General features: G+C 39.5%; 1 protein-coding gene across 1 annotated transcript; it reads right to left on the minus strand.

The window, feature by feature from the left end:
• Positions 1–181: 181 nt before the first annotated feature.
• On the minus strand, positions 182–21,935 carry LOC106936141 (insulin-like growth factor-binding protein 3). Its single transcript, XM_015016970.1, has 4 exons — positions 21,450–21,935; positions 18,286–18,533; positions 16,181–16,300; positions 182–3,685 (listed from the first exon to the last, which is right to left on the minus strand). The coding sequence occupies exons 1-4, from the start codon at positions 21,808–21,810 to the stop codon at positions 3,563–3,565; spliced, it is 852 nt and encodes a 283-aa protein (XP_014872456.1). The 5' UTR covers positions 21,811–21,935; the 3' UTR covers positions 182–3,562.
• Positions 21,936–22,851: the final 916 nt, after the last annotated feature.

Below are 22,851 nucleotides of genomic sequence, written 5' to 3' on the forward strand. Positions count from 1 at the left end.
AATCATTTCCTCTCTTGGAAAAAAAATAGCTTTGTGATTTTTAGCTTGTACCACGAGAAGCTTGAATAAAACATTACAATACCCGTGAACAGAGAGAGCTTCAGCTTTAAGAAGCTGGTTTGAAAACTGAATAAAATGTGACAGAACAGAAATGTGACCCTGGTTCTGCGCTGACTGGCGGAGGCGGGATGGCTGAGTGTGCATGGAGGGAAGTGATGTTGTGAGAGGTTCACTGTCCTTAAGGGCTGGTGAACATGGATGGCCTGAATGCCACACTGAGAGGGAGTGGAGGTTAGCAACAGAAGGAAATGGTTCTTTAAGAAGAAAACATTCATTAGTGATTATAGTCCCCAAAAATACACTGAATCATATAGACTGTGCTGTGCAATCGGTGAGTCACTGAATTCTTCATAAGAAAACCAATTTTGGATCAGCTTATAATTCTTTCATAGATAAATAATTTTTATTTTTACCTACTGTACATGATGTCCAGTCAGACATGTAGCTGGCCGGGAAATATTACTAAAAATAACAATAAAAATAATAATATATAAAAAGACACACGTACAAATATTAGGGAGGGAATAGCTTAAATGTTTTCTGTTTGTTCCTCCCCTTAAATCAAGTCTTTGAATAGATGGGATTTAGCACCAATAGGCTGGTTGTAAATTGCCGCCATCTGAGTGTGTTACGTTGATGTGGTGCTACTGAGCTACTGGGCAGGCTCTCTTCGGCCGTCTCTCCACATTTCAAGTCTGTGCACAGGATATGGGAGAGCATGGGGCAGGAAGCCCCACGGAGAGGACCGCACTGCCTCTGTAAGACCCCCTGCCATGTGTGTGAATGCATTTTTGGTGCTGTGTCCACCTTGTGGAGATTTGTTGGCATGCGATCACACGAGCATTTTCTCAAAGAAACAAAAGCGTCAACAATAAAAACAAAGGAAAAAAAAAATAGATGCACTGAATGGAAAAACTCCAATGGGGTTGTTTGTTATGTTTGTTGCCAGTAGACCTGGTTTCTACTACAGTCCAAAAGTTTTAAACAACCCTTCTTTACTTCATAGTTTGCTTCCAAGCAGAAAGACTTTCTTGCAATGCTGCTAAAGTGGTTTAGATTAATTTCTCAAGCCTTTCTAAATGTTTTTCTGTAGGCTTATTTGGTCATATTGCAAGTTAAAGAGTTATGATTGGGTTATGTTGACTGTAAAAGACAGAGAGCGGCATTTAGACAGATATTCTTTGGACTTTGTCCACAGAGACACTTCTCAAACAGAAGTGTATCCATTTCACTGAACCAAAACTCAGTTTAATTCTGAGCTACAAAAAGAGCAGAAAAAATCTTTCTTGCAAATTTTATGAATTGATGACCAAAATAGACTTTTAGCAATTTTTTCCAGCATGCTTTATGTGTTATTCATAAAATCACACATGTGGGCTGGGAAGCATTCATGTAACTTTACTGACCTTTCAATAATCAAATGCAAAAGGGTCCTTCATTAACTTCTATGGTCCTCTGGTGTTAAAACAGTACATGTTATAACTAACCGGTACAGGTTACTACTAGTTAGTACTAACTAGTCAGTACTAGTTAGTACTAGTATTAACCTTGTGCTATTTCCCAAAATAAGATGCACAGTATACTGTCATGGTGAGGTAAAAGGACTGGATAGTTGAGTTGAATTTCAAGGAAAAAAAATTTTTTAAAGCCCTGAGAAAGTCACTAGAACTGCTGATCAAACACACTTTAAAAGATTACATGAAAGTCTGACAACCTGCAAGTTAAAGGGAAAAAAAGATATGCTGTAAAGCTTTTGCACAGAAATGGAGCTGAATTGTATAAATTTACTTTCATTTCTTTGTCTCAATGGAATATTATTGTTTTCTTATAACACGCTGTTAAATTTGGCATTACCGCCATGGAAAGGTACGCATACGCAGATAGGTCCAATTGTCTAGAGCTGCGTAGCAGCGGGGCAGCTAAAGTGCTATAAGTGCTTGTGCTTGAAGCATAGGGGGCAGCTGGCACCTGTGGCAGAGCAAAACGGTCACACCTGACTTGACCCGTAAAGAAAAAAAAAAAAAAAAAAAAAACTGAAACAAGCAAACACCATGTTGCACCACTAAGACAGGAAGAGGAGGGGTAAGGGATCAGGATCAGGCACATACACAGAAAGAGGGCAAGCTGAGGACAATGGCATGTGATTAAGGACTAGAGAACCTCAGAGCTGCAAGAACGATGTGAGAGAAGGATGAACACAGAACATGGGAGAACACGGGGGTGAAAAATTAATGTCGTGTTTGTAAACATGCAAGCAGATTTTAAGTAGATTGCACTGCTTCTACTAGAAAACCATCTCAAATCAGATGTTCCAGAAAATTTCAAGTGAGCAAACTAGCTTTTTAAATGCACTCATGAGAACCTATGAGGTTAGCTTGGACGGCTTTTCAATTCAGCAAACATGCAACAGTCAGGCTGGGGTGGTATTTTTAATATCCTTTCTTCAAAATCTTGTTAAACAGAGGATGAGGTGCCTTGGATCTCTGCAAGAAGTTATGCTGATTTACCTATTTGCTCTAAAACGATTATCAAAATCTAGAAATGTATTGTGCATTGGATGCTCTCAAGTCTTCTCAAGACTTCTCAAGTCTTAACATTTGAAACATAACTTGTCTCTTGCAATTAAGAAGGACAAAGGAGGTGTTAAAGATTTTAAGGCACTTTAACTGCACAGTTTGCCTTCAATCCATCTACCCTGCACATCAGTGACAAACAGCAAAAAGGCAGCAAAGAAAGGAGGTCAACGTGCTAAATAAAAAAAAACAAAAAACTCTGCCATTCCATACACCTTGCACTACTAAATGGACCCTGAGCCAGAAGGTGTTGTCTTTTTCTGCATTGTTTGATGGAGCAGGGTTGAAGGAAGGGAAGCTGTTTTGGGAAAGCATGCTCTCACACACCATCTTGCACAGACAGGCAGCTGTGAAAACGTAAGTTATGCAGGCGCTCACGGATTAAAAGACAAACAAACCTCGCGGTTACACACTTACAACAAACACACACATGATAGATCGGCGTTGGTGTGACTTTCTTAGAGGGGGGCGCGGGGTCACAGTCATAAACAAGTCCTCTTTAAAGTGAGTGGGAAAGTCCCTCCTTCCTCTCCCCCTTTAAAAATAGTGCAGATGATAGGATTTATTCTTTCCTCCCATTCTGTCTCAGCTTAACTGTTTTTTTATACATATTTTAAAGAAAGGATGGAGGTTCCCTAAGTATAGGACAGATAGCTGTAAAGGACAGGAGACCGTGCTCCACCCCCTACCCTCTCCCTAATCCTTGTACTCCCCCCACCCCTGAAATGGGACCTAAAACAAAAGGTCCAAAGTTCCTTCAAATGTTTACATCAATCTACATGCAAGAGCAAAAACAGGTCCTCGTTCCCTTTCCCTTATTTCTTTCGTTCCATTTCTTTTTTCGACTTTTTTGTGCTGTTTTCCTTTCTCTCTCTCTCTCTCCGTCCCCTCTTTCTCTCCATCCATGGGTTGTCTCATCTGTCCTCCCCTCATTTACTCTCCAGGTGATAGCACTTTGTCTTGCCCTGCTTGTCATCGTAGCCTGGGAGAGGCTGCCCGTATTTGTCCACGCACCAACAGAAGCCCCGGTTCCTGCCTTTGGATGGACGACACTGAAAAAAAGAAAAGAAAAGAAAAAAAAAAAAAAGAAAAACAAACATGGGAAAATTAGAAATGTTATCAAAGTGTTTGGTTGTTCTCACAAAACCAGATGAGAAGACAGCTATTTTTACCTCTTAGTGACAAGTTGCAAAAGCACTTACAGAAGCTGAACTTCTGTTTTACGTTTTGTCACATTACCAGGAGCTTCAGCACATTTTATTAGAATTTTAAGCTTAAAGTTTTGCCCATTTTTCTTTGCAAAACTCCTAAGAAAAATGGATGGAAAGTGTCCTTGAACAAATGACGTTTGAAAAATATTGCCACTAATTTCAGTTTTCCATGATCTAGACCAGGGTTCCTCAAACCCAGGCCTCAGGGGAGATCCTTGGTCTAGACTTTGACTGGGCCATTTTAACACATGATTATGCTTTGAACTCATGATTCAGTTGGAGCTCTGGTTGAAAATTTGCCCATATTTCAACAGGATTTTCTTCCGAAATTGGTCTGTGTTCAACTCCACCCAGTTCCCCATTAATGTTTGCCTGTTCCTGCTGAAGAAAAAAAAACAAAAAAAAAACATCTGCTGTAGGATGGTGCCACCAGCGTGTTTCTCCATTGGAATAATGGGTTATTCAGTGGGATATTCAGACTTAGACTTCTGCCACACATAGTGTTTGCATGTAGGTCAAAAAGTTCAATATTGGTCTCATATGACCAGAACACCTTCTTCCACATGTTTGCTGTGTCCCTTAGATAGCTTGTGGCAAGCTTTAAATGTGTCTTCTTATGGTTTTCATCTTGCCACTCACTCATTAAAGCCAGGATCTGGAGAGTACAGCTAATAACTGTAATAACACCAAGCTGTGGAGCTATGCAGCTCCTCCAGAGGTACTACTTGTCTCTTCGCAACCCCTCTGAGTAATGATGCACCAGTTCTAATGTTTGTAATGCTTAGATTTGGTCAAACTTCTTTAACTTTATGTTGTACTTAATTGTACAGCACTCTTAGAAATTTGAAGCGTTGGATTTTCTCTAGAAAACCTTTTAAGGCCCTCACAGAGCAGCTGCATTTACACTGGGATTAAATTGCACAGATGGACTGTTTGCAGTTGTTTGCACTGGATTTCAGAGACAATCTTAAATGCACTCGACACCTTTCAGATTCATATTTTGTACAAAATCAGTCGCATTCATTGTTTCCCCGCATCCTCGATAACTCACTGCTTTGTGTTCCATCTCATAAAAGCACATTAAAGTTTGTGGTGGTAGTTGGCAAAATGTGAAAAAACGTCAAGTGGTATGTACACTTTCGTAAGGCACTGTAAAAATGGGAAAAATATACTTTCCTCTCTCTCAGACACAGTGAGAAATTGCTAGATATGTGCAGAAATGTTTCATATTAATTCAGACTCCGTTCTTTTTTATGACACTTTTCAGCTGTCACGCCTCGCCAGAGCTCCAAAAAGGCAAACATCCCATCGATCACGATGAGTGGAATGCCTTGCTGCCTGTGACTGTCTGTGAATTTTTATGTGCGGGAACTTTTAGAGATAAACAGCACAGGCGATGCAGCTGCGTGCTTGCTGATAGATACGGGAATGAATTTTTTGGAGCAGAGAGCGGGGGAGCTTCACTCAGGCATCTATATGAGGCCAGCGTACTGCAGAGTTTGTCCGACGTAGGCTCTGCTGAGGAGTTTACTCGGTGGAGAGCAGATTAATTCTGATCGAGAGGGACTGGGAGTGAGGGGGTGAGAACCCTCGAGTGTGAAGGTAAACATGAAGTTGCTAAAATATTTGTCAAGGCCAGTCGGAGGGCTGCAGGGAAGGCAGCGCTGCTATTCTGGGAAGCTGGCAGATACTCAAATCTCATCTGGAGCTGATTATTCCCTGCGTGTGCACGTGGGCTCACATAAACATGCACCAGCAAACATGTAGGCTGCACACAAACATGATTTCTGTGGACTGCGCGCAGACATACCTCCCACCTGCTCACACACATGTATGCAGTAATATCAGATGTCCCACAGGGGGCCAAGCTTTGTAGGGTGGCAACTTTATGAGCTCCTTTTGCGTTGCACTTGAAGTGACTCGATCAGTCAAGTCAGGGTAAACCTTGACTCACTTTATTCCTCCTGCAATCTCCTACTGTACGGGAAGGAGACCAGCCAGTACGGAGTTTTATCAGCAACTAGTAACAGTATTCGACAACAGGCAGTACTATTCAGCTGAGACTGGGTGTATGTGTCATTCAGGACAGTTTTGGTAGAAAAATGAATCCCCAGCAGAATCAGCCACAGAGTAATGTCCTTCCAAAATATCCTACACTTTTATATCAAAATATGATGCATGATTCTGCAGCTCTCCATGTAGGTTTTGCTATTTTTTATTTAGCAAATAAACACCTGTGTGAATTCAAAATGGACACTCATACATTGCTTGAAGTAGCAAACCTGCAAAATTCAAAACTCTTTTTTATGGATGATTGTATAGGTGGATAGATGGATGGATAGATGGATGGATTTAAAATGAAAAGAGGCGTCAGTCTTCCTGAACAAGCTTACACAGCTGTGTCATATTCCAATGTCTTTCACAAACATAAAATGGATCATAAAACAATCAAAACTGAGTGGAAACTCTCTAACGTCACAGTGTTATACGAAAAAAAATTAAATGCATCTTAATAAGTATTGATAGCACATACGGTCAACTGAACTTCTGGCTTCAATATGAAGGTGAAGCAACAGAAACAAGCCAGATGTATAAAAAGAAAAAGAAAATATGAGTTCATTTGGAAAAGCAGTGGATCCATCTAACCATCTACTGACTGTTGTAGATTAATGGTATCATTTTCATGTTAGAGATTATATTGGCATTTAGATTTTAGGGACAAATTAGAAGCTTTGTATCACAAATTGCCTTTTACATGATGAGTGGCCTTTAAAGTATGTGGAAATTAAACAGCTATTAAGGATGAGTAGTCTATTTGTTTTGAGTAATGAGTTATGAGTAATGGCGCCACATGTGAAGAAATGACAAGATTCCATCAACAAGAAACTTTTCTACACGCATGTTTGTTTGATCCGTATGAAAACGCCCCTAAATTTGAGTCATGAATTGGCACAAAGTCTCCTCGTACTTTAAGGCAGGCAGACAGACGAGCTTTAGAGTGTGACCAGGTGTCTGTTTCCGGCGTTCACGTGCAGCCTAAGTGCATGATCAAAGGCAGCTTTATAGAGACACAGGCCTATTAAAATACCTCACCAAAAACTACTGCAGCAGTCTGGGGAGCAAGTACGCCTCCCAAAATGCTGCCTTCTTACACACCAGCATCTTCAGCAGATTTTTTTTTTTTACAGGGAACTTTTCTCTTCCTAACAATTGCCCTCCTCTTTAACTGTCTCATTCTCACTTTTTCTGCCTTTTCTTGCTCTGCACTCCTCCCTCTCACTGTGCCATCGTCTAATTCTGTGGACAGCTTCTATTTTAGCCTTGACCCAGCAGACGAGACTGGAGAGACAAGCTTAACATTGTGTTCCTGTGCTCTGGTAAATGATGATAGACTCCTTCATGAGCATGGAGGGAGAGCATGTGTGTGTCTGTGTTGTGTTGTGTATGTGTGCGCGTGTGTGTGCACAAAAGGGTTGAAAAGCCAAGAGAAAGGTGGAAGGGAGTGGAAGAGCAAAATGTGCACATGTGCATTCTCCTGTTGCTTGGCTACCTTTGAATTTCTGCTCAGTCTCTCTTTAATTGTTGAGGTATTAGCAGTCATCTCAAGCAATTCTTTATTTACTGCTTTATTACACACACACACAACAGATTAATACTAATGTACTGTGTAATTATTACATTTCTGAGCTGTATTTTTATATTTTGGAAAAATAAAATATGTTCTTCCAACTGATTTAACTTTAAAGTAAATGTCTTCAAAATCATATCAATGTGGCAGTATGCACCTGGATTAAAAGTTATGCATCTATGCTAATTATGAGACAAACTATGTTATTCCTCATTATCCAAAGTAATTAACCGCAAACGAAAACAGAACCATTTAAAATCAAGGAATCGTTAAAGTCACAAAATGAAAATAAAGATCGGTTTTGACCAAAAACTAAATATTTCAGGTTGAAATACATCCACCATGACATAAATTCATAAAATAAAAAGAAAAATTGAAATAATATGATCGAAATCCTGATCTGAATAATAATACTAATCCACAATGAATATTAGATTTCTAAATAAGTCAAAATAAAATTAAATAGTCTTTTAAAACTATATTCAATGTAAGTGTACATATTATTTGATTTTACTGTGATAATCCATGACTCCTGATGTGTCATGGTCTAGCTTGTGAAAACCAGCAAAAGCACCCAAACTATAGCTACTTGCCTCATAACTTAACTTCTAAGCCTTATCAGACTGGTATCATGAGAAAACTAAGACTGAAAACTTTTTGACTACAATTTTCTGACCAAGCAACAAGTGGAAAAAACATCGCTGAGAACCTCTGGATTGAACCAGTCCAATACCAGCCAGTTTAACCAATACAGTGCAATCTTAAACCGAAAATGCATTCTGTCATACTAGCCAACTGGAACTGCTTCCACCAGGTGACACGACGGGTGATCAAACCATGTAAGAGTCAAAATGTTATTGTCACTTGTTTTTTATGGCTTCTTTCCCCTAAATTCAAAATGCTATAAGTTTAAGGTGTGACTATTTTAAGGACAGCCATGTTTAAAAAACCGGGGACCGGGGATTAAACTAGAAACCTGTGGGGGTTCACCTGCTGTACCACCTGAGTCCCTGCCATACCGGATCAAAAGACCACTTAAATAGTTTGACAAATATCTGCACACATTTTAAAACAACAGCTTTTACAGGTAAACTACACCAGCAAAGTATGTTTAATTAAAATATGAACTGAATATGAAATACAAAAGAAAATTCTTTGAAATGGCTTCACAGGTTCCTCACACTCCAAAGTAAAGCTTGACGGCATTACTATCAATTTTCTGCTTTGTTGCTAATTATTTCTTGTCAACTACAAGAAATGAACACACTAATGTATGTTTTCAGGGTGCAAAGAGAAAACCAGAATACTTTGAGGAAAAACCTGTGTATGTAAGAAAATTTAAACTCCATTCAACTTATATTAGAACCCAGAACCTTCTTCCTTGGACCACTTTGATAAAGTTTCATTCTTAACTTTCCAAGGGATTGTCAAGTGCTTCATGTGCCAATTTAGGAAACAAATGAAGCTCTCAGTTTTACTTTTTAAAACATTTGAGAGGTCTTTTATCACTGCAGTTATATAACTATGCCTCAAACATTTAAATCAGAAACCTCACTGTAGTAAAATCAGCTGTTTGACCTTGCATTAAGAAGAAAGTGAGTCACAGAGACTTTAAAACGCACAAAAGCGTGTTAATACCTTTTGTTCGTATCGTTTCAAGCAATTTTAAGTTTTGTTGATCGGCATAAATATCAACCAAGGCACACATTGTGGAGACTTACAATGCAATAGAAACGCAGCTTTTTTTCCCATCATTTTAGATGAAAACTGATAGTCAATACGTTTTTTGGGGGGACGAACACCCATTTATCCTATGATCTCCACACACTCCACCACAGAGTCCAAACTGAGGGTAGGTTAAACCCTTGTGCTCTGTACTCCTCACGCTCCTGGTGCTGCGTGGTCCAACGCGGCTGTCACTAGAAAAAAAAACATACATGCTGCTCATTCATAATGCTGCCTTTATGAGACGTGTATGTATGTGTTGTGCGTATGAAAGCGTGCTCTTGTGACGCCGGTCTTTATAACTAATGGCAGCGCCGCTGGGCTTCACGGACATTAAAAAGAGCCTGGTTCGACCACAGGATAAACACAAGCTCATAAACTGCAAGGTGTGTGTTTGTAGGCATAGGGGCGTATGTATTTGTGTAAAAGAAGGTGCATCTGTGCATGTGTTTGGAAATGCATTGGCAGTAGTTGCGGGATATTGCTTTTTATAAAATAAAAAAAAATATATAAAAAAAATCTGAAAGACATGAAGTCCAGGATTCTTTTTTTTTTAAGCAAAGACATAATGTACATAAATGTTAAAACAGAGACTACATGTTACTTGCTAGAGTTTGTATGGTGCAAAACAAATGTGATAAGGAGGATGTGACGAAACAAAAAAAAATCACCTCTGAGGCATTAAATGAGTGACCAGATCAGAATAATCATATGTGCTTAGAGTTTGATGGTGTTGATAGATTTTTCTCAAGCTGAATGAAGACAGTAAGTATGCATAGGATGCTTCTCATTTACCGGCGTAAGTACCCACAGCGTTTCCAAACAGGGTTTTGTCTTGAGGGGACATAACGACTCTTTGTGGCTACTTGCAGGAAGGAGTGAAAACAATATTGCCGTAAAAGTTTTATATTTATTTCAATGTTCCCTTGTAAATTTTTTACATTCTTGTTATTTCATGGGTAAAATTATTTAAAAGCTCAAGTAATTAGTTTTTGATTTAACAAACAACATAATTAAATTGAATTTGCAAATTGAATGCTATGATTAAATCTACTGTCATTATCCTTGGACTTTCAGTTTGGTTTTGATCTGAGTATTTGTTATGTTTTCCAATGTTCACTTTTCAATAAGCTCCCCAGTTCATGTCCCTATGCAGCTGTTAGTCATTCAACTTATTACACTCATCTGATTCTGGTTCCAATAATCAGCTGTGCTGGATTTAAATATTGTCTGTAGTCATATCCTTGCCAATTATTTAACTGATTTTCTACTCCGTTCTTCCTTTTTTAACCTTCTAACTAAGTTTAGCTTTTTTTTTTCCAATTCTATACCTTCCCCATAACCCTTTTGTGCTTCTTTGTATTCTGGCTATCCTAACTTAGCTACAGATAATGACACATTGCAAATTGCTTAGCAAAAGTAACGCTACTCAGCACATGCAGGAAAAAAAACAGGGTTGCATGGTAAACAATGTACATTATGTCGCTTTGTAGAACAATTGAATGATTTTATGATTCGAAAAGAGAAAAAAAAAATGCACTCATATCTGTATTACTGAATGAGTATGTGGAAGTAAGACAGGTCAGAACCTTGCAACTGGTTCCCTTTCCTAAACACAAACTACCATTTACAAATCTTCATACTATAAACTCTTTTTCTTAGGTGCATGCATGGGCGTGCTTGTGGCCTGCCTTGAATGACCCTGATGAACGCCACAAGCCGAAACACGTTAGTCAACAAATAAAGTTGTTTCTTTGCACTTCAATTGTTGCTGGAGTCTTCACCTTAACACACTTTCTAACCATCCCTCCATCAGGAGGATCTTCACTAAGTCTTCTGCTTTTTTTATTAATATGTTATTATTATATATGCATTCCCAAATTGTTTAAAAGTAAAACTTTTACTTTAGGTAAACTTTTGAATTTGAATAAAGTAAGAAACATTTTCTGTGATTATTAAAACATTTAGCAAATTGATTTAGGCTTGACTGGGGGTCATTTTCTGTCATGCTTAATCGGAGACGACTGATTTGAACAGTGCAAGCAGTGCAATCAATCGAAAGAAAAGCACAAAATAATATATGATGATCTTTTACACAATATGTGAGAATTTTCATGATTTTCTTTCTCCATTGTTACTAAAGAATGCTAAGAAATAAACAGAGAAGCATCAAATAACTACAAAATGATCTGTTTACAGGGTCAAAATGGAAGTAGAAAGAGACCAAGAGGCAACATGTGGGTATGAATTGGGGTACAAATTAGTAGATGTATTAACTGAGCTGAGCCTGCAGGAACATACAGTTTCAACCAAGCTTCAGTGTATTTGTTGAGTGCCTTTCACTCACGCAGTATTTTAAGAGTGGCGGTACTTGATCTTTCAGCAGTGACAGTTATTGTTTAGGAGGGGGAACCACAGTGAGTGTTACACGTCACAAGCAGCTGGTATAAATGACAGCTGTGCTACATTGATGCCACATTATGTTCTCGTAAAGTGTAACGTAATGACTGTGATCTGGCTTAAGCGTTTCCTCCCATTGCGTATTATTATCTTTTGTGATACTGAGAATATTTTTTTGGGGGATTTGATGTTCATTAAGATAACTAAGTTTAGATTCATATTGTAGAGAATAATACTGGCATCTTCACAAATGTATACCGCGCAGGCTGCAAAAAAAACCCCATCAAATCTGCTTTGTACATTATGCAACATTGACTGGAGGAAAACAGACTTTGTTTAGGAGGAGTCGGAAGAAGATCTGGATTTGAAATTTGGGAAGGGAACAGAACCAAGCAGAGAGACAGAGTGAAAATAGATGTCTGGGTCTCTGAAAGTTGGTCAGTTATTATAAAGCCATTGTGGTCAGTGAGTACGTTTATACAGATCCTTCTGAGTCACGCTCAATAAGTCAACCCTTATGGGCCTGGCACTGCCAGCACCCAGTGAAGGAAGAAGCAGAAGAGTACACTGGCACCTGGCTCACATCCTTAACCCACCGCCTCCTCCTTCTCCTCCTCTTCCTCTCAGACACACACACTTAACTCTAGCAGAGTGCACGCAGACGCTGCCGTCCCATTCACAACCCTCGGCAGGGTGATTCTTGGCCAAACAAGGAAGGAAAAGCCAGGTGGGCGGAAGGGCAGGATGGACGGAATGATGGAGCCAGCAGGAAGAACAAAAGGCTGGTGCATGACTGTAGGCAAGGCACAAAGGGGGGTAATGATGGGTGTGTGTGGAATGATGAATAAGAGAAAGAGAGAGTGAGGCTTTGAGGGGTGTAATGAGCGGGTCAGTGTTGGTTCATGTAGGCCCTGAGCTGGGATATGGAGCCAATTCATATAACTGCAGCTAAAAATAGGTTTCTATGTGTTGTAGCTGCGAGACAGTCTGCGCTGCTTGACTTCTTTTCTTACAGGCCACTCATATTACCAGCTAACAGAAAACCTCGCTTACATGTCTGCAACTTTCTCATGTCTGATCTTTACATAATTAATAAGCAAAGATTGAGACTTCATGAGTGGGGTTGCTTCTTCATCTAACAATCATGGTTTTGACTCTGTTTTTTGTTTTTGTTTTTTGGAAGATTTTCTCATTTTATGTGAATTAGAAGAAATTTCCAGATTGAAATGTACAATAAGAGCAATGGCAATCCAGCTTTACTGAGTCAACCAAGGGATGTAATAAAGCCACTTCTTTGTTATTTCTAGCTCTGTTTACAGCAAGTATTGGGAGAGATGTGTGTTTTAAACAAAATTACTAGTGCCACAAGTGTAAGTGAATAGACATTTTTTTAGCCATTTTCTCAGTTATGAAGGTCAATACCTATTTGGCTTAATTCCATGGCATGAGTTCTTTATTTTCCCAAGAGTAGACTTCTGTGTCACATCATATTTATTCCATAAAAAAACATGGCGAATTGCACATCTCTACTAGGACTGTAAATAACTGATATTGTCAAACTGACTACTATCTTCCCATGCCAGCTAGCACACTGGAAAAAGATGTTTCAATTGGATTTGAATGGGAGGAAATTGAGTGTTTTTTTTGTGGAACATCGACTTCTGTCACACCTTCGAAACATGTGTATGTGGCTTTTAATATGCTTTTCATACTGGGACTAACAGTGAGGCATTTTCCATTATGACTAAGTTAGTAATCTTTCCAAAGTGCTTGTTATTTTTTTTTATGATATGAAAACATTGTCTGGCAATTTGGGAATTACCTATGAATCATTTGCATTCCCCCAAGTGGTCAGGTCCTTATTTGGTGAATTAATCAAATAGGAAGTGATGCCACTAGTTTTCCTTTAATTTTCAAGATCCAGCGTGTCAAGGTGAGTCCAGTGTCTAAATAGCGTACTATGAGATCAAGTAATGTCCTCATTGGATCACTTCTACAATGCTTGAGTTGGAAAAAAAATACTATGTGAAAGCTGTAGTGCCCTTGCAGAGGATGTTTCCAACCTGTTTAAACAATTTGTGGAAGACTGGCTTGTCTGGCAATGAAATTATGAGTACAGTGAGAATCCATTAAAATGGAGGATTATTTTCCAATGGTACCGTGTCTTCCTATACTACAGAAATGAAAGGCCGACAGACAATAGTGAGATGGGCTTATTAACATAAAAATGTCTGCCTGATCCCTGAATATAATTAGAAGCAGTAAAAACAAATGGGAGCCTAAGTCGACTGGGGGTTATGCTTTTTGGCTCCTGGTGATTCATTTTTCCTAGAAGTAGTCTGATCACCATCCAGTTCTCAGAAGAAATGAAAGATGAAACCAGACACCTTTCAGCAGCCTTACTGGGACTTAATTCTTTTAAAAGATTGTAGGTTACAGAGGGAGAAATAGTACTGTAAATCATGTGTTCAATCTCGCACTCATCCCCACCCCCAACTCTCATGCTCCCTTCTTTTCACAGCATTGTCACCCTAGACGTTCACACGGTCTCCTCTTCACTAAGTTTCCGGTCATAAATCTCTGCAACACACCGTGAAGGCACATCCCCTCGGATGGATTCAACACAACACACGCCTGCTCTTCTGAGAAAAGGACGACGAGACCAGGCACACTACTGTCCTCAGCCTAACACACCCTTACACCAGAATCGACACTTTTACTGGTGGAATTAGAAAATACATGGTAATGGCTTTCTGTAAGACATTCAAATTTTTCCTGATTTGTCAAAACGGATCTCGATTTTCAATCTTTCTATTCACAATCAGATGTGAAGGCTGCCATTTGTCCAAACTAGAAAAAAAAAAAAAAAAAAACATTAAAATTTTTTAGTGGGGAAAATCTTTTCTAGATCTTAACAAATCTTTTTTTGTGAGCCAAAAGAAAGCAAATTAATCAGCAAAGTGTCACAAAGGACAAAGCTTATTGAAAAGTTATCTGACATCAGCATAATGAACATTATAAATCTGTAGAATTAGAGCAACAAGCAATTTCTAGATCCTATATCATTATAGTATCATACAGTCAAAGAGAGTTAATGACATTGGTTTAAAAAAAGTGTTAAAATATCTACATGGAAACTCCACTGTTGGTAATGAGCCACTGACTTTGTAGTATCCTTCATCCTTAGGAAGCATATGCTGATGGTTTTTCATCAGGAAATGCATAATTTTATTCCTACCTTTCTCAGCAATCAATTAAAAAAATCCTATTAGCAGTAAACTAATCAGACCTTATAATTCTGACTAACTATGTTGGACACTTCCACTCGTATGTTGACAATTTGTTTTTGGTGAGGAGTCAGAAGGGTTTCTTTGCCATCACAGATTCAAATTGGCTCCAGAATGTTAAAATTACTTTAGGCCTAAATCTGCCCCAAGTATGATCAATGGTTGTTTTTATTAGGAGGAACATTTCCCTGTGAAGTTCTAGAACTCAAAGCTGAATACATGACTGGGAAAGGAGCCAACCACTTGTCTTTCCAATAATCTCAGATATCCAAAACACTGGTTTTGGACAGGAAGAAAACCTTGTGGTTAACCAAAAAGTCTATCTGATTTGGCTAGTCATTAAATGTTTCATTGGATATCTTCCTCCAAAGATCTCCAATAAAATCTTTTGAGGAATATTAGATAATACTAGATAATCAAACAGAGATTTGATTGCTTGATTAAAACCAGTGGTTTGGAGCCGCGAGGATAGGGGTTATGATCAGGGGTGTTATTTAGAACTTTGTCACATCTTGAGTTGGACTCTGAGTAATAATGCATGTTTTTGGTGACTCATGTGTTTGTTGGAATGGGCTCTGTGGAATGCAACCTCATAAAATTAGATGTTGGTATTTATTTGCCCCACCTGCCTTCATGCACCACATTTCCTCAAGGAGTTTCAGCCAATTGTCCTCCAACAAAATTTCACATTCTTGCTTCTTTCTCTTTGTTTGATTTTTTTTTCTCTCGTCTTTTAAATGAGCTGGCCATGGGTGGCCTCGGTTTGCTGCTCCACAGACAAGAAAATCTAAACCAGTGACGGCCTGTTTGTTTTCTTTACTTCACCAACGGCACCCCCACCAAAAACTACCGCCATCAAACAAGCGCCATACATACACTCCCCTGCTGCCACATCCACCGCGCCACACACACACACCCAGACCACATTCTTACATCCCTACCCCCCACACGCTCCCACAACACACACCCACAAACACACCTGACCGACTTCATTTCCTGTGAGGCATGAGTCAGACGGCTGCAGTGCATTTACCGGAGTAATACATGGTTATTAGCCATTCTGATAATATAGTGTTGATGTGGCTGTCAAGGCAACCTGAGCAGCAAAAAAGGGGGGATTGTGCATGTGTGGGTGGTTGGGATGAGTCTTTGAAGATTCTTTGGAAGTGTTCAGGCATGTGGTGGGTTTATTTGCATGTCCGCAGGTGTGTGTCAGAGTGTGTGTGTGTGCGTGCGCGAGAGAGTTTGGTGTGTAACAGAAAAAGCATAGATGAAACAGCAGGGAGAGCCACTCACCTGTTTTTTCTTGTAGAAGCCCTTTTTGTCACAGTTAGGAAGGCGGAAGCCTCTAGGGTTGAGCACGTTGTTGATCTTCAGGCTGTTCATGATGCTGTCTATCTCCCGTCGGCACGGCCCCTAACAACGCAGCAAACACGCCATCATAAAGAGATTGCAAAGAGGTTGGAGGCACAGAGAATATTGGGAATACTTTCACAAATTTGAGAGTTTGTGTTGAGCAATAAACAATGAAAATTGACCTGTGTCTGGTCCTGTTCTTTCATGCATAAAACATCCTAATTTCTTAGTTTGAACTGGGAAGTCTGTGTAGGTACTCATTGTCTTGCAGAAATGAACTTTCTGGTGGGTCCGGGTTAAAGAGGTCATGCCCCAAAATGAGATACCAGCTTTGAAAAAAAGTGGTACCTACAGCTTCAAAATATTTGTAATCAAAAGTAATTGTACCTAAACATCAGTAAAGAACATAAAGTTAGTCTGTGGACTTTCATCCACAAATTGCAGAGCACCACAGTGTTTGGCATTGTTTGTATGTTTTTGTTTTTTACAGCACATGCATCAAGTTCTCCATGCATACCACCTACGTGTTGACAGTGGCACAAATTTTCTCCTATTGCAAATGGCCAAGGTATCACAGTGACCCTCTTTTACTTTGTTCATTCATAAAACATCAGTTCTTCTGTAAAATTAATCTGCAACACATTTTTGTCCCCAGATGTCTTTTAACTTTTCTACTTGTGTAACTGTGGAAAAGACCTAGCTGTAAATAAATACATGCATAGTGATAGGGGTTTTCAACAAAGAACCTTTGCTCTATTGAATACAACACCGGGAGTGCCTGAAGACAGTTTGCAGCTCTCTAGTCCATGGGCAGTAAATTTCCATGCTCCATGGACATCAAAGAGGCTTACAAAGACCGCCTCATCCAGATCCCTGAGACTGTGATCATTTTTCTGATAAGTAAACAGACAAAAACTGAGACACAGTCAGGATGTACAAAAGATGACCAAAACACCAACAAATGGAAAGATGTCCACACGTACAATAACATATTAGCTTTCATATGTTATTAAAGTCTATGAAGTTATGGCATTGCCTTAGTTACAAAAACCAAAGCACTGTGGCAAACCAAGAGGAATGCACGGCATTAGAGGTGCAGGGCAACTTGAACAGCAGTAAAGTAGCTGTCAGATCATCAAAAAAAAAATGACATCCATGTACTGGGCATCTTTGTCTGTGTCCCAATTTAAACCCAGAGGAAAACCATAAAAAACTTTCTTGTCCATATGTTATGGACAAATATAGCTTACGCAGAAACACTAGAAGATATTGTTGGTTGACCTTTCAGATCGATGCTAAAATTGTTTCTATTAAATTAACAAGTTGTAAAGTAGTAATTACTAGGTCTTTTCTATGTCGTGTTACTAAAAACCCGGGAAGTCATCAGGAAGCATAAGATGATCATCACTTCACTTGAATACAGTACCCTGACTCAATCTTGTTAGTAGCCTAAAAAGATTTGCTGACTCTTTGACTCTACTGACTCTACACATCTGGACACTGATTTTTTTGTTTTTTTTTGTTTTGTTTTTTGTTTATTTGCTGTATATTCTTGTAGACAAAAGAACTCATTCAAATTGGCTGGAAAACATCTGAGAACATCAAATATTTGCAATATTTAGTAAGTACTCGATGGGCCTTTCTACAAAAACACTGCGGAATGAAAACTAACAATGTTTTGGAAAATGCTAAAAAAAAAAAAGAAAAAAAAAGACATGGCATCTTTCTGAAAATCAAATAATCTAGATAGCCATCTCTGGTCAACAGAATGAAGTCCAAATTGGACCATGATTTGCTTTTCTTTGTGTTAATCTGCATTCGTCTTGAAAGTAGGTATTCATCTGAAAAGGCATGTGAAGCACACTTAAAAGGTGAGGTAACGTTTTGTAGGTGTGCATTACAATGTGATGTGTTGTCTAATGAGCTGTGCCGAACCCACATTTACCACAGACAGAGCTAATTTTTAATTACTTCTGTCTATGTTTCTATCATCCCAAACACAGATTTTACCACAGAAAGTCTCATTGCCTCTGGGTGTGACTTACATACTCAGTCTCCCTCTTGTTCTCCAGGGAGAAGTTGTGCATGTCCTTACTGACTCCTCCTGACACAGGTTCCACCTTGTAGCTCTGCGTCTTCCTATTTTCAGCCTTCTGGATAAGTGTGTTGTGCAGAGGAGGCCTAGTGTTCATTGACCCTGGGCTGTGCCCACAGTTCACAGTTGCCTCAGCAGGCACGACCGTCACGGTCACGGTCACATTGGCGCCATCGTCCACCTGATTTCCTGCATTTTCTGCAAAGACGAATTTAAATTAGAGCTGTGAAATTGGTGCCAGTTCACTCTTTTGGCACAGTATACAGATGTATGGTAAGAGTTATGTGATTTATTACAAAGCTCAAGCTTGTTTAAAAACTTGCCATATTTGGACCAGATTTTGCTCCATCTCATGTGGTTTCAAAATGAAAATCAGGCAGCAAATTATAATAATTTATTTTCCCCAAAACATTTTTTGCATTTACCTCCAAACCAAAACCAAACTTTTATGATTGTATCCTGTAAATTACACAAATACGGAAATATTACTGCTAAGCTTCCCAATCCAACTGAGAACTGTTGGCTGTGTAATAAAGGCTTGTTAGAATTAAACAAAAAAAAGTTAGATCTAGAATTAGAGTTAGAATTAAAGTGTATTCACAAATTTGCATACAATGAAGAGCAAGAGATAAAGGAGGAACTGGAGAAAGAAATCTGAGAATTCCTGGGCATAGACAGCAAAAAAATTGAAAGAAAACATTAAAAAGCATGTGTGAGAAGATTAGAAAAATGTCAAATGAAAAGTGAGGGAGAACATCAAAAGTAACTGGGCTGGGATGGTTTCATTTTAAAATGTTAAAGATGAGTAAAATAAAAAAAATGGGGCTTCAAGTACTCCTCCCAAAAGTGGGGTGCACCAATCTACCCACGATCTGCCCCCCCGATCAACCACATCATCACACAGTAAAGTGGGCAATGGAAAAGCACACCAGAACCCTGAAGACTGTTTCTAACTCAAAGCAGATTTAGTGTGCGCGAGCTGTGGTGAGGGCGGTGGACAAGCATGTGGGTGTGTAGCTCGTGTGGGCAGCCAGGCTGGCAATCCACCCTTCCATTTTTTCTGTGGCTACCTGATCAATTTGCGAGGCAGTGGTGCTCCAGTCAAAAGAACTAGGAATAACTAAATGACATGTCAACAACAACTTCCCTGAAAAAAAAAAAAAAAAAAAAAATCTTTTTCAATGGCCAATAATGTGGACAAAATTTAGGACTCCAGTCAGAATATTTTTTATGATCAAAATAAATCACCTTTTATAGCTTTATGCATTTTGGATAAACACATTACGCAATTTGTTTGTATACTGGCACAGGAGTAAACAGCACAAACTGTGGTCAGGGGAGCTTGTTAATGTCTGGGAGGAGAAGCTGCTCTGGAAATGGGAACCAATGGGGGTGGAAACCACTAAGCTGCAATGGCATAATCTGACCAACAGGGGCGCTTAAGACCACCTACATCTTTTTTTTTAAAAAAAAACTCCATCTCCATCTTTGGAGGCACTGTAATACCATCATTATGTATAAGATCCTTTCATGTAAGAATTTCGAAATTCTTTAAAACTGAGGCTGAGAATGGTTAAAAAAATAGAGAGAAAAAGTCAAGTACAACATAGTTCTACAAGTGTTTGCGTGTTCAAACCAAATACACAAGCAGAAAGCACACACAGGGGCACCCAGGTGCCTAAACACACAAGTGTGCGTTTTCACATGAAGGTGGCGTGTGTGCCATTTCACCAGTCTGAGCAGCATCCACACTAATCATCATGCACAGGATCCCACCCCCAGTGTTGTGCAGGCTTGCAAGCAGTTCATTGATAATGGGCTGTGATTTTTGAGTGTGTGTTTCTTGTTTATATAGGCCAACCAACCCCCATGTCACTCTACTCACTGCTAGACACCTGAACTACACTGGCCCCCATCCTGGACTAAGGGAAGCTGCTGCATTCTTGTGCAAGCAGTGCACAAGAATTCAAGAGTTGTAGATAAGTTAGGGCATTGAAGAGGAAAAGTCCTAAATGTTGGGTCATACTACACTAGGTGGTGGGGTGAAATAGCCAGGTCATCTTCATGCATGCATATGTGCGGATGCAACGTAAATGCTACAAGTCAGACATTTCCATGAAGTCAGTTTAACTCATTATAGAAAGTCTATCATCTATAGAACAATATGCCATGGCCAGTTTTCTAAATTATGGCACCATTTTATATTAAATATATCCTCCCAGAAAAACAGTCTATGCACACCTGCCTCCAATGACATCATGTAAGGCATTAAGCAAATGATTAGAGTTACTTGCAGTAGGTTCATTTAATCTTGAGGATGCTTCCTGATTTATTTGATTAAATTTGTCTTACAAAGGTGTTATGTGGACCAACAACAAAATATGTTTAAGTTATTTCAGAATCCTGCACAATTGGAAAAGGAGTCGAAAGCTTCAGGCCCCTGTACTTATGTAAAGTTGATTGCAGTGGACCATCTTCATTTTGATGCATCCAGTGATAACATCGACTCAAATACATATTAAATAGAGTTAGCTTTTATCATCATCATCATCATTATTATTATTATTATTATTATTATTATTATTATTATTATTATTATTATTCAGTCCACTTTTTGCATACTTAATATTTTGTGAAATCCTGCAGTGTAAAGGCATACCTGTGTTATCAGTGTCAATTTTTAGGGCAATAAATGAATGGATTACAATAAGATAGCATCTTTAAACGAGCACTGGTTGCTTTATAATAAGAAAAATCCAAGGTGTTTTGTTTATTATTTTAAATTTCATAATTTGCGACAAATGCGCACATGGAGAGCGACACAAACTTCTTCTCATTGTCTAAACTGGGACCCTCTCGGTTTTTTCAAAATGTTTTCTTGATGCAACCAATAGTTGCCAAACGTAGCACCTTTGCGCATGTTTACGTGTGCCATTTACCCTATAACAAGATCAGTCTCAACCTTATACGCACTTAATCTGTAATAAAGAGGGAGCTCCCCAGCCCCGGTCACAGCAGCGCCTCATGGAGAGGGCGCCAGTCAGAATTACCCAAACAGACACACTGGGAATAAAGTAACCATGAAATGCGCAAATGGAAAGCACCACATTCTACCTTGATTTTGCGCCGGCTTAAGATAGCTGATGAGTTTTTTTGTTGCGCTGGTGCATACCCCTCGTCCCTCCAACAGAGCTTGCAAAGGACGGTTCTCCCCGGGCTGATGCTTGCAGGTCAAGCCGAAGCCGCAGCGCGCAGTGTACACTCCACAAGCCTGTCCTTCGCCGAGGGCGCACGTCATGCAGCAGCCGCAGCCAGGCTCCCTCACGCTCTCCGCGCAGTCCTTCGGCAGCGGTTTGCACTGCTGCAGCGCGCTGGCGTCGCATGGCTCACATCGGACCACCGGCCCCACAGAGCCGGTGAACCGGGCGAGCGCAGCCAGCGCGACGGCGAGACAAAGCGCGCAGAGACCGGGCATTATAGTGATTAAGCTTGTCACAAAGGGACAGAATTGGAGTTGTCACACGGGCTTAAGGTGACTCTCTGTGACACAGCGAGCCGACTGGCCTTCTCCATCTGTGTTTTCTTTTGCGCAAACTTCTCGCTTTATACAGGCGGAAAAAGAGCCAGCAAGTCACACCCTCCTCCGTATGAATAATGTAAGCGGAGAGCCCCTACATGAAGAGCCGCTACGTTCAGACTCTGGAGAGCGCTGCGCAAACATTACATTTTCTCTGGCGCGAATGTACATTTCCATACAGTCCAGGGAAACTAAACAATGTTACATTCTTACAATTTGATGTTCACAGTTTTGAGCTATTTTTGGAAAAAAAATAATAATAAAAATAATAATAATAATAATAATAATAATCATTATCATTATTATTATTATATCTGTTGCTGTGCAAAGGTGTTAAGAGACTTGATCCAAAGGACTTGCAACTGTAATTACAGTGAAACGTGTTTCTACTCCGGGAGGGTAAACAAGCATGCACATTTTTAAATTTGCATGAAATATATATATTTTTTTATTTGTAGATCTATTTGAGAAACCATGTACACTTTTCCTTCCACTTCACAATGGTGAATCCTGTGCTGCTGGTCTACCAGATTAAAATCTCAGTCTGGTTGAACTCTGTGGCTGTTATATGACATAACGGAAAAAGTGAAATAGTTTTGCAAATGATCAGTTTACAAGGCACCAGTCATGTCTACAACGAAAGAAATGTTGTTTTACTCTTGGTCAATGAAAGCCTCAGAGTTCAAATCATAACATCAGTCAGAACACCAGCCATAACCAGTCTGCATATCTGATTCAGTCTGCTCAGTTCATATATCCTGAGCAGACCTGGTCATCTGGCACTTTCCCTCACCCTGACTGCCACCACATACCGTGCAGCTCAAAGCGTCCAGACCTCCACCCTTTCACCTTCTACAACATAACTGACCCAACATGATTCCAAATTTTTGAACAGAAAAATGCGTAGATTGTGCAGGCTAAGCACTGCATGCCCCTTCC

The sequence above is a fragment of the Poecilia latipinna genome, unplaced genomic scaffold (genome assembly GCF_001443285.1).
Source record: "Poecilia latipinna isolate Pla-1442-1.1 unplaced genomic scaffold, P_latipinna-1.0 Scaffold2085, whole genome shotgun sequence".
Classification (NCBI taxonomy): domain Eukaryota; kingdom Metazoa; phylum Chordata; class Actinopteri; order Cyprinodontiformes; family Poeciliidae; genus Poecilia; species Poecilia latipinna.

Coding starts and splice junctions, on each gene's coding strand:
- LOC106936141 (XM_015016970.1), bottom strand. CDS start 21,810: ATGCCCGGTCTCTGCGCGCTTTGTCTCGCCGTCGCGCTGGCTGCGCTC. Junction 18,534..21,449: donor TAAGCCGGCGCAAAATCAAG/GTAGAATGTGGT, acceptor TCGTCTTTGCAG/AAAATGCAGGAAATCAGGTG. Junction 3,686..16,180: donor GCTTCTACAAGAAAAAACAG/GTGAGTGGCTCT, acceptor TCTTTTTTTCAG/TGTCGTCCATCCAAAGGCAG.